The following is an 18,781-nucleotide window of genomic DNA, read 5'->3' on the forward strand; positions in this document are numbered from 1 at the left end:
TTTCTCAAGAGACAAATAAGATGTTCTGGTACTCCCATCTCTTTAAGAACTTGCCACAATTTGTTATGATCCACACAATCAAAGGCTTTAGCATAGTCAATGAAGCAGAAGTAGATGTTTTTCTGGAACTCTCTAGCTTTCTCCATGATCCAGCGTATGTTGGCTATTTGATCTCTAGTTCCTCTGCCTCTTCGAAATCCTGCCTGTACTTCTGGTAGTTCTCGATCGACATACTGCTGGAGTCTAGCTTGTAGGATTTTAAGCATAACTTTACTAGCATGAGAAATGAGTGCAATGGTGCGATAGTTTGAACATTCTTTGGCACTGCCTTTCTTTGGAATTGGAATATAAACTGATCTTTTCCAATCCTGTGGCCACTGTTGAGTTTTCCAAATTTGCTGGCAAATTGAGTGTAGCACTTTTACTGCATTGTCTTTTAAGATTTTGAATAGCTCAGCTGGAATACTGTCACCTCCACTAGCTTTGTTGTTGCTCAGCTTTTCTAAGGCCCACTTCACTTCACATTCTAGGATGTCTGGCTCGAGGTCAGTGACCACCTCATTGTGATTATCAGGGATGTTAAGCTCATTCTTGTATAGTTCTTCTGTGTAATTTTGCCATCTCTTCTTAATCTCTTCTGCCTCTGTTAGGTCCCTGCCATTTTGATCCTTTATCATGCCCATTTTTGCATTGAACGTTCCCTTCATCTCTCCAATTTTCTTGAAAAGATCTCTGGTCCTCCCTATTCTATTGTTTTCTTCTATTTCTTTGCACTGTTCATTTAAGAAGGCATTCTTATCTCTTCTAGCTATTCTCTGGAATTCTGCATTCAATTGGGCGTATCTTTCTTTTTCTCCCTTGCCTTTTGCTTCCCTCCTTTCCTCAGCTATTTGCAAAGCTTCCTCAGACAGCCATTTTGCTTTCTTGCATTTCTTTTTCTTCGGGATGGTTTTGGTTGCTACCTCTTGTACAATGTTGCGAACCTCTGTCCATAGTTCTTCAGGCACTCTGTCTATCAGATCTAATTCCTTAAATCTATTTGTCACCTCTACTGTATATTCAATGGGGATATGATTTAATTCATACCTGACTGGCCTGGTGCTTTTCCCTACTTTCTTCAGTTTAAGCCTAAACTTTGCAATGAGAAGCTCATGGTCTGAGCCACAGTCAGCTCCTGGTCTTGTTTTTACTGACTGTATAGAGCTTCTCCATCTTTGGCTGCAGAGCATATAGTCAATCTGATTTCTGTGTTGACCGTCGGGTGATGTCCATGTGTAGAGCCGTCTCTTGGGTTGTTGGAAAAGAGTGTTTGCTATGACCATCGTATTCTCTTGACAAAATTCTATCAGCCTGTGCCCTGCTTCATTTTGTACTCCAAGGCCAAACTTGCCTGTTATTCCGGTTATCTTTTGGCTTCCTACTTTAGCATTCCAATCCCCCATGATGATAAGGACATCATTTTTTGGTGTTAGTTCTATAAGGTGCTGTAGAGCTTCATAGAACCGGTCAATTTCATCCTCTTCAGCACCGGTGGTTGGGGCATAGACTTGGACTACTGTGATATTGAATGGTTTGCCTTGGATTCGAACTGAGATCATTCTGTCATTTTGAGGATTGTATCCCAGTATTGCTTTTCCTACTCTTTTATTGACTATGAAGGCTACTCCATTTCTTCTGAGGGATTCTTGCCCGCAGTAGTATACCTGATGGTCATCTGAATTAAATTCACCCATTCCTGTCCATTTTAGTTCGCTGATACCTAAGATGTCGATGTTCAGTCTTGTCATCTCTTGTTTGACCACGTCCAGCTTGCCTTGATTCATGGATCTTACATTCCAGGTTCCTATGGAGAAAAAATCTTTACAGCATCGGACTTTCCTTTCACCACCAGACATATCCACAGCTGAGCGTCCTTTCGGCTTTGGCCCAGTCGCTTCATTCTTTCTGGCGCTACTAGTACTAGCCCTCTGCTCTTCCCCAGTAGCATATTGGACGCCTTCCGACCTGAGGGGCTCATCTTCCAGCGTCATATCGTTTTGCCTTTTGGTACTGTCCATAGGGTTTTTATGGCAAAGATACTGGAGTGGGTTGCCATTTCCTTCTCCAGTGGATCACATTTTGTCAGAACTCTCTGCTATGACCTCTCCATCTTGGGTGGCCCTGCACGGCATAGCTCATAGCTTCATTGAATTATGCAAGCCCCTTCGCCACGACAAGGCAGTAATCCATGAAGGGGTCCTAAAGCATTAAAATGCTTTAAAATGAATTCAAACCCGATGCCCTAAAAAGTATTAAGTACAGTATACTACAAAGGTTCATTTAAATTGAAGTCTTATGTATATGGGGATGAAAGTGTGTAGGAATAGAAGTATCAGATGGGTGATACCGATACTGATATAGTATCACTGATGTATTATGAGTGGCTGATATATAATCATTGAATTTCCTTGTTGAGGTACTTCAAACATTCACCCGCTTGCATGGAATGCTGTTCATTTTTATGGACCAAGATTAGTTAGTATTTCTTTGAAACATGCATTACAAAGATAGCTCAAATACAAACAATCATTTTTAGCATGTTTCTTCAGCTATCATCATTTTTATTATTTTTAGCTTTGACCTGCTGTAGTTTTTAAATAATAAAATTAGCTTCATTTAAAAGCTCTGCTTATTCAGTAATTTTGTTTGATACATTTTTGTAAAAATTCCCTTCATCATTCTTCGGCTTTATTAATAAAGATAATCTTGTCTTCCCGATTATGTGCCTGTAAAAAAAAAAAGAAAATTATGGAGGATTTTATCTGAATATAAGTTATCTTTTATTCACACAGATATTTGACAGAGCTTTAATGAATTATCTCTTGAATTTGGCAGATACTATTCTAGGAAATAGAGATGGAATTCATTATCTATGGAAGGTGTTTTCACCTTTTTGATGTCTCACAGTTTGATTAATCTTAATTACCTATACATAGGAACCTATTTCATATTCAGCTCTAATCTGGTTCCAGTCCTGAGTCAAATGATATTAGTTGAGGCAATTTATGTCTGTATTCGATATGCACCCTACCATTAATCTGTTTTTTATAGGGGAAGAGTGATGGTCTGTTGTAGTTGTTTCAGGCAATTCAGCTGCATTTGGCACTTAGAATGCCCTCTATAGCAGCCACATGCATAAAGGGAGCTATTCATTTGTATTGATTCATGGAAATACGTATCATTGGGGCAAATAAAGTTGACCTTGCCACATAGCTTTCCTTTAAAATGGTTGGCTTCTCTATGTGAATGTCAGTGACACAGTAGAGATGCTTAATCATCTGAAATGACCTTTTAAAACAGTGAAGTTTTCTTTACTAATGTATAAGACTTTTAATTGTGGATGATACAGAAATTTCATGATCCGGTGTCCCTTTGCTTCACTAAGTATTAGTTTTTCTTGACTGAGTAATCTTTGGAATAGTGACTTATAGCAGAGAAAGGCAACAAGGAATTCATTGCTATTTGGGGAAAGAAACTTGGAGAAATTAAAATTATTATTATACTGCATGTTGTTGGTAATGAAGCGTTGAGTGTATTTGCAAGAATATAGATTAGTTTTAACTCAATTTCTTGCTTTTCAAAAAACTAAGTTGAGTTACATATGTTTTTAAATGATCAAGATATGAAATTACGTTGAAAACTGCAAGTAGCCCTCAACAGAATTGTTTTCAGTGTGAAAATAAAAGAGGAAAAACCCAACAAATTCTGCTTTATCCAGTAACAGTGTAAAGGACTGTTAAAATTTAACTTACAATTTTATAGGAAATATCATTGGTTATAGGAAATATGATTGCATGCCCAGTACATTAAGATAGGTAGACAAATAGCCAGAGAGAACTTGCTCTGGCAAGAGCAACAATACTGAATCCTTGCACAACTCTTTTTTTCTGCCTGCAAAGCACATGTATTCACATTTCTACAGAACACTGGAACTACACATTTTAGTTATACTAGGTGGGGAGAACTGTTCATTTACTGAGAGGTTCAAAATCTCATTGAAAAACTGTAATAATGGCATTTTTAACAGCATGTAAAAATAGTATGGACTAATAATGAAAATGCTTAATATTTCAAATAAAGAAAATGTTATTCTTTGTTTTGGAAGAATGTGTATATCATTGGCAGCCTATCTGTTAAGATTCTACTCTGAGCTATTATTTGAAAAATACTATAAAACTTAGTATTGTTTTATCAAAATTTTGTGGAGCACATTTGGTTCCTTCCTTTAAGCCAGGGGTGTCAAACTGATGGCCCACAGGCCAGATGCGTCATGGCGAAACCGCGCCCACCCCATTACCAGCAATGGAAAAAAAGTCACGTGACATTGCGAGTTTGACATCCCTGCTTTAAGCAAACCAATCTGTTTAAGCATTATTAAACATGTTTTGCCATCAAGTTGCTGATGACAGTCCTTACATTTCCAGCTCAAGCATGCAGGATTTAATTTTTAGCACTTTCTCTTACAATCAGAGTACCTTAATGACCCTATTCTTTTGGATGAATTCATTGGGTAAGCCCTGTTGTCTAAACTCAGTAGATCAATACATGAAACAGCATTTTCATTGTAAAATATTCTCGCTCCCTTCAAATAGGTTCTGGTTTCCACAAATAAGTACTGTATACATTTTTTTTAGTAGGATAAACTAGCACTTGCATTCTTGGTTATCTTCTAGTATTTTATGGATATGCTTTGGTTGTTTGGTTTCGCATTTTTAATGTTCTGTTTTGCTATTTTTTAAACAACAGCTTTATATTATTTTTATATGCTTTCATGAATATTAAATAAGTAATATGCATCTATTAATATATAGATTAATTTATCCCACTGAGCTTTATTTGAACTCTTTCTTTTTACAGTTTATGAATGCTAAAGATTTTACTACAGAATCCATGAATATAAACTATTTTTATCTCTGGGGAAACAGTAGTCTTGAAATGGATTGTTGGGGATGGAGAAAGCTTTTTATTGCTGTCCATGTTTACAGCAGTCCTGCTTCAGATTACTATTTCTCTACAGCTGTTAAATGTGACAAAACAATGCCCTTGTTCTGGGCGCTGGATGGATAAAAAAATTAATTTGTTAATAACATTCAGTTGTACTTAGGCAAAAATGCCCTTAATCCACTTTATACAATGGAGCAGTCTGGAATGGTGAATTAATTTCACAGGAATCCATCTGACTTTTAGATAGGAAAAAAAATTTTCTTTAGAAAATATCTTCCTAAAGTTTGTCCATTATTTAACTTTTACACTTGCTTTTATTCATTTCCCCCCTATATACATACTGTATTTCTTGATCCCTTAAATTAAAAACATGCATACCAAGTGTAGTAGAATAGCTGATATATAAATGAAAGAATGAATGAATGAATAAAAGGTAAAGGTAAAGGTTCCCCCGCACATGTGTGCTAGTCGTTTCCAACTCTAGGGGCCAGTGCTCATCTCCGTTTCAAAGCTGAAGAGCCAGCGTTTGTCCGAGGACGTCTCCATGGTCATGTGGCCAGCATGACTAGATGCCAAAGGCGCACGCTACGCTGTTACCTTCCCACCGTAGTGGTCCCTATTTTCCTACTTGCATTTTTACGTGCTTTCGAACTGCTAGGTTGGCAGAAGCTGGGACGAGTAACAGGCGCTCACTCTGCTACGTGGCACTCGGGATTCGACCCGCCAAACTGCCGACCTTCTGATTGACAAGCTCAGCATCCTAACCCGCTGAGCCACCGCGTCCCTTTATATATATATATATATATATATATATATATATATATATATATATATATATATATATATATATATATATATACACACATATACATATATACATACATACATATACATACTACTTTTCTTTATAATTATTATGGAAATAAATGTATGTACTAATACATATATGCCAATAAATTATCCATTTTGGGTCCAAGGTGTAAATGCTATTGAAGCAGAAATTAGAAATAAATTTATGAAATAATAGATATCTTCTGGCCAAAATTACAAATTTTGACTACTTTTTGAAATAGATTGCTAATCTAAAGCTCTGGAGAGAGATGGCAGAGATTTTACACTTCATGTATAAAAAGATTATGAGTAGCATCCAGGTTTTATTGCATTTGGAGTTGACCCACTCAAATGAATGGCATAAATGAGTCATAACTGAGTCAAGTCCTTTTGACTTTAGCCAATGTAAAGCATTGTGCAGGACATTTATTATTATTGCTATTGTTCTCCAATTAAAATGATCTATAGTTTAATATCTTCAAAACATTATTAAAAGCCAGAAATAGACCTTTATAGTTATGTTATAGCTACCTAAATGTTAGCCCTTCAAGAAGGCAGACAAGAAACAGAAACCTTGAGTTGTAACACAGACTACCTTTATTGTAAGAATCTTGCAAGTCTGAAAGTGCTTCTCCCCTCTTTACTTTTAGTTTCCCCTTTGTACTAAGGCAGCATATTAAAAAGAGGCAATAATTGAGAAGGCAGTCATTCAGATTAACATGGCACATAATTATTCTGGTCACAAGTCCTCCACCAGACAAATGGGCACCATAGGTTAACCTTTTAATAAGGATTGAGGATCACAGAGAAAAAAGTTGCCCTTATGCCTAAATCCCCAAAGAGCTTTAAAGACCACATATAGCCTAAAAATCTACGGGTTCAAGTCAAGGGAAGCCAGTGCAACTGTGTAAGAACAATATAGTACAGTCTCTCTTAGTATCCTAGAGATTAACTTATCTACCACATATTAAACTTTGTACTATACCCCAAAGTACTTTGATATAAGATATACATCAGTAATGCAGCTGCAGGCTACTGGCTAATGTACCATTGGTCTGAGATCATTCTTTTCGAAGATTACACCAGGTGAGACTAGGATCAGGACGGTTTTCAGATTGGACACTGCTCTTTCTGGGCAGGTTTAGTTTCAAAATCCATTCCATTTTCCCCAATACAATCATTCACAATTAACATCCTTATTTTGCTGATTTTAGTCTTTTTTGTTTTTGTTTGTTTAGAGCAAGTGAAGTGTTAATACCACTTTAATAATGCCTTTGTGAGGCCACACTTGGAATACTGCATCCAGTTTTGGTCACCACGATGTAAAGATGTTGAGACTAGAAAGAGTACAGAGAAGAGCAACAGAGATGATCAGGGGATTGGAGGCTAAAACATATAAGGAACGGTTGTGGGATTTGGGTATGTCTAGTTTAATGAAAAGAAGGACTAGGGGTGACATGATAACAGTGTTCCAATATATCAGGGATTGCCACAAAGAAGAGGGAGTCAAGCTATTCTCCAAAGCACCTGAAAGCAGGACAAGAAGCAATGGATGGAAATTAATAAAAGAAAGAAGCAACCTAGAACTAAGGAGAAATTTCCTGACAGAACAATTAATCAGTGGAACAACCTGCCCAGAAGTTGTGAATGCTCCAACACAAAGTTTTTAAGAAGAGACTGGACAGCAATTTGTCTGAAATGGTATAGGGTTTCCTGCCTAGGCAGGAAGGTCCCTTCCTACTACTACTACTACTACTACTACTACTACTACTACTACTACTATTATTATTATTATTATTATTAATTATTATTATTATTTATTTCAACAATACAGTAAAATCTATTTCAAACGAATACATAAATAAAATTAATTTGACACAAAACAGCTCATTAAGAGCACTATATAAAGGCTGGTATAGAATTTTTGAATGAAAATAAGCTTTATCTTTCATTGAAACCAGTACTTCCCACAAACAGAATTTAGAGAGAGATTGCCATAGCTGGTGAATGATATAATGAAGAAATAGATTTGAGTATAATTATCATATTGGTAATATCCTGTGTCAATTCTTCTGATAATTTCACATCATGGTTTCATGTAATTGTTAAAAACATTGACGATTAGATGGAGCCTTGAGAAACTCCTGTATCTACTCCTGTTTTGAGGAGGTATAGTGTATGAACGATATCATTGCAATTCAATTCCCCATTCCCAAATTCCAGACTATCCAAAAGGAGATTATAGTTAATAGTATTGAAAGCCCCTGAGAGAAATACTTTGTGTGACAACACAGTCATACTCTGTAATCCTTGAATACCATCTGTCAGTCCAACTACTAAACCATCTCAATCCCAGAGACTGCTTAAAGGCAGTTTGAAATGGATATATTTCTACTTTTAGAACTTTTGAAGATAATTGGTATCATTTTTTCTATCACTTCTCAACCACAGAATCTTGTAGATTATCTACTACCAAAGGAAAACCTTTTAACAGTCTAATTATTCATTTCCTCCTTTAAACGTGGAGTCGTCCTCTCTCCCTCCGTGAGGCATTAATAACATATGTTCAATATTCTAATCATTTCCATTCATGATGAAATCAGCTACATTAAGCAAAGACCCAAAGGATTGATGGTAAACAGTGCTTCCACAAGCAGCTTATCCATAACTTCAGGACTTTAAAAGTGTACCCCCTTATCTGAGTCTGCTGTCCGGGTTAGCTCAGCTATGAAAACAAATTATCAGCAAATACAGCATATTGGTAAAAATATCACAGAAAAGTTTCTGGAAGCAAATTTAAATTGGACAGATTTAAATCCTAATCTGGGAAATCTCTGCTAGATGTGAGTTTGCCAATTCAATATACCGGTATGCAAAATAAATGACTTCTTTCTTGCATGTCCTGCCCTAATATAAGGCTTCAAATGAGTTCCGTGCTGTGTTACTGAATTGTTGTTTGTATTCCAATCATCTACCTTGCTGCTTTTATAGTTTTCTGTAAAGTTGTTTTAAAGCAGATTGAAAAGGATAATCAAAAACAGGGTAACCAGTTCCAGGTAACCAACAGGACATTAACAGTCTGAAAAGATGTTCTGCTAATTAACTGCAACTATGTATTTTTTCTGAACGTAATAGGTATATATCGCATTATTTTAAAATACATTATTTATTGTAATCATAAAAGACATCTAAATAATCCGATGCCATTGGTTTCGTTCTACTCCTAAAATATATCTTTGGAGTTTTCCATTTGCACGTCAATTGCATATTAAGATCTAGTCAACCAATTCAAAGATTTTTCCATGTAAACTAATAGTTCAAAATAACCTCATTTTATACTGCACTAGGAAAAGATTTTGTTCCTGAAAAATGAAAGGGAAAAATAAATTAAAACTTTTATTCCAAATCATGTTTTGTTGATTCAAACAAATTTTGAAATGACAGTATTTACTTAAATTCTGCCCACGGGCAATTGTTGACTAACAACTGCTATATATACACTAATTGTGCAGTTTTTTTTTAAAGAAAATGTCCTGTCAAAATTGATCTTCAGTGCAATAAACCCTATTTAAAATCAGATAATTATTGTGAAAACTGCTTCAGATTATTTTCTTACTATATTTGTTTAGGTCAGCCTGCTCTCCGTGAAGCTGTCTCTTTGTCCTGCATCACCAATGGAAGCACGGGAAACAGAAAAAATAATCGTAGTCCATCTATCCCGATTGCTGGGAAAAAAACCCTCTCATCTGCTGCTAAAAGGTATATCTTATGCTATCTGTCTGTCTGTCTGTCTATTTTTATTTATCACATTTCTATACCTCCCATATTACCTAAGTGACCGGGCAGCTTACAAAAAAACATGTCAGAATATAAAAGCATAAATTAAAAAATTAAAAACAGAATTGAAAGAGTTACAATATTAAAAGTTAGAAAGTTAAAGAGAGTATATTCTGACAACACCAGCCATCCCCAGGATTGCTTAACAATCTTTGGCTCCCATGCTAATGGGGAAGTCTTAAATAAAGTCTTAACATTCTTTCTGAAGTCCAGAAGAGTAGAGGCCCACATTACCTCTGGGGATAAGATATTTCAGAAGGTGGGGCAACAGCAGAAAAGGGTCTCTTCCTGGATCCTGCTAGGCAGAATACTTTAATTAAGGGGATGCGCAACTGGGAGGATAGGATGATGTAAATGGGACAAGACAGTCCCTTGAGTAACCTGGTCCCATGCCATGAAATGCTGTAAAGATGATAACCAATACGTTGAATTAAACCCAGAAGTAAACTGCATCCAATACACCTTGCATAGCAGATATGTTATATGTGTAATCTTAGGGATGCCCAGGATTGTTTGTACCACCAAGATTTGAACCAGTTGCAGCTTCTGGATTTGTTAAAAGGGTGCCCATGTAGCACACATTGCAATAGTTCATATGGGAGGTGACTAATGTATGAAAGAACTTCTTGATCCAGGCACATAAGATGAAGTTGAGTGAAAGGCACTCCTAGCCACAACCACCACCTGCTCCTTGCATAGGAGTTGAGTCCAGGAGAACCCAGTTTGCATACTGAGTCCGTCTGGGGCAGTGCAACCCCATGCAGGACCAAAAATGTATACCTTAGATGTACCATACCCACAGCCACTCCTTATTAACCAGGGTTCAGTTCACCTGTTGTTCCCCCTCCAGTCCTCCACAGTCTCCAAGCAGTATGAAATGGCAACATCCATATTACTTCACCCAGGATGGAGATATACACCTAGATATCATCTATATTAAGAATGCATTAACATTTGCTAAGACCAATTAGCATGTCGGCCAGGTGGGACATAGATCCCAAGGACTATGTCCATTTCTTCAGGTCCAATAGGCTCAAACTGTTCTCAGATAACTGGGTAAGAACATTCCCCAAGCATACCCAGAGATCTGCATCATGTTTGGTCTCCAACTAAGAACAGATCCAAGTGATTTTATATCTGCCTGGGGAATTGAAAATTCATCAGTGTAGCCCTAAAGATTTTCAATGGAATGCATTTACATGAGCTTGGTAAGCAGATTAGTACAAAAATCTGCCACTACCTTTTCCTTCTTAATCTGTCTCCCCATCTCAGCTTTCTTTTTGTGTAATTTAGGGGTCTAGGATATGGTATGTTCTTTATAGTTAGACCTTGAGCTAAAACTATTTGTTCAGTGACCACTGGAAATTATGGTGGCACTGAATGAATGGTATTTACATCCAGTCCTCAAAGTTATAGCCATTGCAGTGTCCCATGGTCACATGATCAGAATTTGGGCACTTGGCAGCCTGCACATACTTACAAGTGCAGGGGCACTTCAGCTCCCCTCACCTGCTCTTTTGGCTGTCCTGCACAGTGACATTCCTTGGCGACAGTACTGAAATAGAGGCCCAGGCTTTCAATAATCCCAGTTGGCTGCATTGCCTCAAGGTTTCTGTTTAACCCCAGTGCTGCTGCTGAGTGTGCCCCAAACCCTGTTCTGGGCCAGCCACCCCAATGCCATGGGCCCAAGCCCTTGCTATCCTGATTCCACAGGTGATGCTGCACTTGGCTGACCTTAAATCATCTTCCTCCTGATGCTCATGAGACACATTTGCCTGGCTCTGTGTGAGGCAATGCTGCTTCAGTGCACAGCCCTTTTTTCCAAGGCAGCTTACACCATTCTTTAAACAGCACACCCCATCCTTGTTTGGAAGGCCTCAGAAGCTTTCTGCATTGTGACACTGAAGAAGGTACTTGGATAAGCAGCGAACGAACAAGAAAAGAAGTCCAGTTGCCATGACTCAACTTTCAGACAATTCTACCTGCGTGACTGAGAATCTTCATTGATATATTGAGAGAATGGGGCATGTTATTTTTAAAAAATACTCTTCATATTATTATTATTTGGAAAATGACACAAGCGGCCTTGGGAAGAAAGCTTAATATGACCAGTAACTGCCTCCCATAAGGGCAGATTTCTTGTGCCTCATCTGTAGTGGGAGGAAGATGGTAAAAGTCAGCTGTGCGTTGCCGGGCCTGCAGAGTGCAGGATGGTGGGAGCAACAGGGGCTTTGTGCTTTGACACTAGGATGGCTGGCTGCTGCAGAGGCTTGCGATGGCACTCCCTGGCAGAGGCTGAGGGCGATGGCTGAGTAGCTGAGATTGCTGAATGCCTAGGTCTCTGCTTCAGCCACAGTGGTAGGGCACTGCCACTGAGATCAAGACAGCCAAAAAGGCAGAAATGGAGAGGGGGGGAAGAGATGTCAGGAAGTCCAAGAATTCTCGCAATTACCTTTAGAAGATAACCAGAGATCAGGAAGTTGGAGTACAGAAGGCAGCTAGGCCATGTGGCATAATTGAGGAGAAGAAATCTTGCCAGTTTTACTTTCCTTACTATGCTTTGCTCCCTCTTGTCCAGTAACACTAGCATAAAGTGAGCGAAAGGTGACCTGGAGTGGGCAAAAGTATATGGAACTCAGTAGGTTGACAAGGATCCTTTTCCTGTGGGGACCCAGCAGGGCAGGATCGGCAGGGGGGAAATAGGTGGGTGGTGTGTTGTAGTTATCCCCATGGTCATGCATAAAGGTGAATGACTGCAGGGGTGCTGAAATGTGTTTGTGTATACCTTTTATAAGTTCAAATGTTCATTAAATGGCCTGTCTTAACTCGAGGACTATTCTGTATTTGCTATGTGTAATTTATAGTTTTGGTTGGGTTGTTTTTTTTTTTTTGAAATCTATAGAATATTGCTTGGAAAAATATAGCATATGATAACCTATACGTTTTAGACAGTGATGGGATGATGATGAGGAATTCCACAGATCACGTAATGTATAAATTACTCACTAAATTCTTAGACCAAGTATCTTATCTTTTAATAGGTAAATTAAAATTCTTAATGTAAAAGCTGGATGAAGAAAATTGTTTAAATATCTGGTTCTTCTGTAACCTGATTCACTTTTATGGCTTCTTTCCTATTTGTTTGCTTTAAAAATAATTGATATATTTATATATGTGTGTACATACTTTTTTATACTTTGTTTTGCAGTGGTACAGAAAAAAAGAAGGACAAACATCAAGGACAAACAGAGAAAAAAGAGGACTCTCATTCTAGTGACCAAACCCCACAATCTCAAGTATCACCTTCTCCCCAACCCTCTGCACAGATTCTCCCAACACACAGGCAGACCCCAGAAGTCAAGAGCTCTGCTCCAGGCAAAAGGTTTCCTAAATAAACAGCTAGGAAGCAATTGCAATGATACTAACATTACGCTTTGCTCTCCATTAAAAGCATGCATATGTCTTTTAAAATCTTCCATTCTTCTTTTGAACTCCCTTTAGAGTTCATATTGCTTGTTGCTGGAGAGTAACAGTTCTCCACCAAGCCACTTTTCCCCCAGATCATATTTATTAGAAACATTTAGAATGGTAGTCAGTTTAAAATAGCACCATAATATATAAAGCAAGAGCAAAATATTTTAAAACATTATTTAAAAGAAGCCCAAATAATGGTAAGAGCTGTCAGAGGCTTAACAGTAGCTTTTATTGCCTGTCTGAAATTCAGCAGTAATAATCAATCTGATCTTCATTCAGCAGCAGTTATGTAACATGTGAGGTAGTGGTCAACTAGAAGTCTACTTACAGTCTTACAGGGTCACTTTGATCCAGTCATTGTCAGCTGAATCTACCACAGAGAGTTATTGTTTCTGTGAGGAAACAAGCATTATGTGAACCTCTGGAGGACGGGCAGATCATGCATTTAACAATTAAAGGCATAATTATAAATGGCTTGCTACTGAGATAACTGCCCTGAAGTAAAATTAGCCAAAGGAGAAAAAATATACTGAAGGCAGGAGAGAAAGATAAATGTAGTGGCAAGGACTGTCCATTTAACAATGCATTCTGAAAAAGAAATGTATACACAATGTGAATGATCACACTGTTCATATCTACAGTAACTATAGTGGATCCTTGGTGCATTTCATAGTTTAATGAGCAAAAAATATTCAGCTATTCAGAGGATTACATGCTAATGACCCTCAATTCTTTTCACTAGCTTTATAAACCTTTTTGCACATTGTTTCTTAGGATGTTCGGTGTTGGGTGGCTTGCAGTGCTTCCTTTTTTCTGCTGGGTGCTTTGTATATTATCTTCTTTCTTTTGATGCCAGTTTAGGAAACTCTTTTCCATCATGTCTGGCTATCTATTCTGGCTACTATTCTGCAGGGAATTGATAAAGAGGTCTTTCCAATCTCGTAGCACTATTGAATTATAGATACCAAACACTGGAGTTAAGCATTGCATATGTAAAGCAGTAGCTGTAGCACCTTTTCTGATTTAGGATAAAGGAGACAAATAGCAAAATTTCCTAGGCACTCTGGTTCCAGAATCTTTGAATATTTTTTTAAAAAAAATTACCATGAAAACTCTGAACTCTTTGAAGCAAACATAACAGCCTTGAGGCTTGTTTCTGAAATGATCTAAAAAGAGTTCCCCAATTAGATTTTGCATTAAAAAATAGAGACAGAACATGCAAACTTCTAGGCAGATCATAAGAACTAAATCCCATATATTCAAATTATTTTGCATATTAGTTTCTGCTGGATAATCCCAAAGCTGCATCCAGTTAATTTGAAAATTTGAATAAATTATTCTGTCCTAACAGTGTATGGCAGTCAATAGTTCTGTATGATTCTAGTCAGAGGCTTTTAAAAATCAATAAAGATTCTATTTAACTAAAATCTAAAGTGTACAGTCTGTAACTGATACCTGAGAGATACCACCTCTTAAGTATCTGAATCAGGCTGAAATCTCTTGTACAATTCCCCCCACCCAATACATTTAAAAATACCCAGAATCTTATGTAATTTTTTAATATATTTTTAATGTAAATAAATAAATCAGTAAAATAGTGTTACACATTTCAGTTGCTATTGGTGGCATTTTTCTCCAATGGAGGAAGCTGCAAAATCAAAATGATTTTTTAAAGGTATATTTTTGAAATGTAGCTAAGGGGTAGGCAAACTGTTATTCCTCAGATTATAAAACGGTTGAGCCAAGGTAGCAATAACAATAGCACAGAGTCATTTACTTATATACCACTTCATAGTGCCTTACAGCCCTCTAAGAGTCAACATATTGCTTGCCACAATCTGGGTCCTCATTTTAATCAGGGATTGCAGAATTTTTTCCTCCACAATATTTGTAGGATACAAAGTTGCCTATCCCAAGGTATGGGCTAGTTACATATTATTTAACTTAAGTTTCACTGTGATCAAGTAGAAACATTCATGATTAATTTTGTTGTATTAATTTTATTGCAACTAACTTACTATGAATTCACCCTGTATATTTTAATAATTGTTGGACAGAAACATACATGTGTATTGTTGCAAAAGCAGGGGAATCAAATACTATTGATTAAAGCTCCTTCAAATTGTTGAAACATGAGTTTCATGTTCCTATTTCTATGAAATAGAAAATACATCTTGCAAGCCATGTTTCAGACACTACTATTTTTATTGACCCTTCTGTCCTAAATAAAACTATTACATTCCATTAAATAATCACTTAAGGTCTGATGACCTTCCACTGCCTTAGATGGGTAGCAAATTGAGCAAAAATGTGTGAGCAAATATGTATGCTTTTTGCTTCTTCAAGAGCAGTTTGAATCAGAACCTGAACCTCTACATATGTGACTTGGGTTTTTTATATGAGGTGTGTATGTGTGTGTTCCCATATGCTGGTAAGCTGTACTTGCTTGGTGTCTACAGTACTTGGAGACACGGCAGATGCTTTCCATGTAAGCAAAATCATGAGGTTTAACGCAGCTCTAACCAATGCATGTTTAACAGTTTGTCATGAACTCTGTTATCCTGCACAAAATTAGCTTTAACATGGAGTTTGGTCTGTTCTTTCTAGTATCTTCCTGTACAAGGTATCTGTTCCTGGGATCCGCATGTTAATTTGTGACTTTCTGAGCAAGGAAAATGTGCACTCTCATTTTTTCCCTAAAGTTTGACTTCATAACTTTTGTTACTTTCTTTTTTCCTTCTAGCTTTTGCAGTTCTTGTGGAAATTAACTTACAGTTTCACAAATTGTCTTTTTAAAAATTGTCTTAATGGGATTCATTGCAAGGCAGTTAATTGGGCAACTGTAGAAATGTGACTATTGTAATTTTCAGCCTGACAAGATGACTGAGTGACAGTCTTGTTTTCTTACCTGGAAGAGGTTTATCCTGTATCTCCCAAGGAAATGGACAAGATTCTTAGTTCTATTATTCTAGCTGTTTCGTCATTAAATCCATGACTCTCCTGATTGGTGAAGATTTATATGATCCACACAGTGATAAATTCCTTTTGAATGAGACAATAATAATGCTCAACTTTGAATGGGGTATGATACACTTCTCAAAAACCATCATTAGACCCAACAATCCTGGACCACATTTATCCAATCTTAGTCTCCTTTTTGGGGGGGAAGGTTCTTGAGATGGTGGTTGGACTGGAGTTTCAGGTTTCCACACCAGACCATTGGATTCAGATAGCATTTACTCATAACTGTGAAACCAGGGCGGTCATAGTACAGCCATCCTGTTTCTTCTTGTCTCTCAGCAGCTTTCAGTACCTTCAATCATGGTATCCTTCTGGCCCAGCTAAGGAGATTGAGAGTGACTGACTTGGTGTTACACTGATTCTCCTCCTTTCTTTATGGCTGTTTCTACCGGTAGTTGGTATTGGGGAGAGGAGATATTAAGCCTGAAACTTGATGCTCTCACACTTCATGTTCTCACCCTTTATTTAACTTCTAAATAAAGCTACTGGAAACATCTGTCAGCCTGTGGTCAAGAAGCATCTGTACACAAATAATGGTCAATTGTACATCTCAGCCTCTGGGCACTCAAGTGATGATGTCAAGATTTTATTCCAGTGCCTAGAGGCTGTTAAGATCTAAATGGGGAGAGCCAGGCTTAAATTCAACTCTTTAAGACTGTTTGACAATGGGTTCATGGATCATCTGGCTTAGGACATTTTCTGTCCTTACTTCTGAATTATACTTTTCCAAATGGAATTAATGTACAGTTTGGGGATCTGCCTGGACTTGTAGCTATTTGAAGTCCTGGTGGCAATGGTGGTTTTGGAGGGAAACGTTCTATTTCTGATAACTTACTTTATTGTGGTTAGCAATAATTTATTCTTTGTAATCTTGTCAAAGCATTAAGATTACCAACCAGAACTAGATGAAAAATAGAAGACTGAAGAAGAGATGTGAGCACATGTCCAACCAGGACTCATAGGCTCCTTTATTTTAAAAAAATCTCCCCTGGTTTTCCCCCTGATTTAAAATAGGGAAAGTTGTCAAGTTATTGTTTCTAGATTTGGGAATAACAATGCCAATCAAGTGATCTTTTTATTTTTACCAAGTGTTTTAGAGCAACCTTTGATAACTGTACTAAGGGGCTTGAATAAATGTTGCCCTTTTGACTGTCTTTCAATATCCAGTTAGAGCACTATCTAATCCTTTCTAAGAGTCCTGTGGATTTCCTTGGAGAAAGGCCTATCCTAGCATTTCTTTTATCTTCTGCTGCTTGACCTGTTTTGTTTCCAGCACAATTGCTTGCAGTATCTCAATTAGTCCTTGGTTTAACATATATACTAAATATAGAAATACACTGTGCTTGTCTTTCTAGTTTGAAGAGATTATCAACAATTGAAAAATCACAAAGCTCATGGGAAAGTTCAGAAGACAGTCGTAATAAATTAGTAAGAGCAACTTCTGCATCAAAATTGATGCCTAAAAGTGTCAAGAATGCAGATAAGTAAGTACTGGATTCCTTGTTGGCATCAGAAAAGTTATTCTGAGTTGTTAGTCTAGAAACCTTTGTAAAAATATAATAATTTTGAAGACCAGTCCTGTCTTTCACTATCACTGGTGGAATTGATTTTCTCCTTCCTTGAGTTTATCACTGCCACCACTCAAATCTGTTGGAAATAAAGGCACCAAGAGCAGATTTGGGAATTAAGATAAGGAAGATCACATTTCTTGAGCAAAATTATGAAATGTTGGATGATGCCCTGTACAATTGCATTGACTTTCATCCCCTTTCCAACATTTTAATGTGCAAGTTATGAACCTACATGATTTTTAGTGGTGTAGTTCTAGAAAAGCTCCAGGTGTATGTTTCATTCATCTTCTGAACACCTGCATTCTTACTTTACCACATTTTCCCCTTTAATTAGGTAGCTTTGAAGTAAATTGTTCTGTTACATTACTTAATCAGAATCTTACCATTATTTAGATTTCATATAAAGCCAAATTACTTTTTCAAAATATAAAATGTAAAAGTTTTAAAATAGATTCATATCAAAAATTCCTTTTTAAAAATGCATATTTTATTCATTACTTTTCATGTAGATGATTTAACACTATAATTTGTGTCAATGTCACTGTATTTTAAGATCAAAATCTTCTTCTCCTGTTCATAACACCCTCTAATTCTGTTAGAAAACAATAGTCATTATCTCCAGCCAGTAAATCCAATGGGCCCTGTCAGCTGAAAATTATGCTAACCCATCTGAAGGATTTCAGTTAAGGATGAATGATCTAAACCTTTCGGATTTATGCTTTTATATATTAGTAATACCATGCTTTTCTTTCCATAGACACAAAGATGTGATTGTCAGTCAAGGTAATCAGAAATATTTGCTTTTTGCTGTTATTAATTAAGATTAATATGTTTGATAATCATTCTCAGTAGTTGTTTTGGAATAATTAGCATCTATTGTTAACATGATAAAATTGATTTACTGTTTACAGTTCAATAGATTTGTTTATCTTGCCTGCTTACCTCTGCAGTGGAAATATTGCAAATATTACTTAGAAGAACTTTGCATCTAAAGAACCTGTGTGTCCTGATTCATATATCTTTGTGCACAATCAACTGTGAGTTTGGATCTGCTGCCTTCATTT

At 37.0% G+C, this 18,781-nt stretch overlaps 1 protein-coding gene across 2 annotated transcripts in view; it reads left to right on the forward strand.

Moving 5' to 3' along the window:
* Positions 1–18,781, forward strand: part of EML4 (EMAP like 4) — a 157,322-nt gene that overhangs the window by 87,786 nt on the left and 50,755 nt on the right. For both annotated transcript variants that reach the window (XM_083361946.1, XM_083361945.1), the window contains exons 3-6: positions 9,444–9,573; positions 12,860–13,033; positions 17,502–17,630; positions 18,475–18,500. In XM_083361946.1, the coding sequence (XP_083218072.1) occupies positions 9,444–9,573; positions 12,860–13,033; positions 17,502–17,630; positions 18,475–18,500 (459 nt within the window). The remainder of the gene's footprint in view (positions 1–9,443; positions 9,574–12,859; positions 13,034–17,501; positions 17,631–18,474; positions 18,501–18,781) is intronic.

Source organism: Vipera ursinii (assembly GCF_947247035.1).
Source record: "Vipera ursinii genome assembly, chromosome: 1".
In the NCBI taxonomy this organism is placed as follows: domain Eukaryota; kingdom Metazoa; phylum Chordata; class Lepidosauria; order Squamata; family Viperidae; genus Vipera; species Vipera ursinii.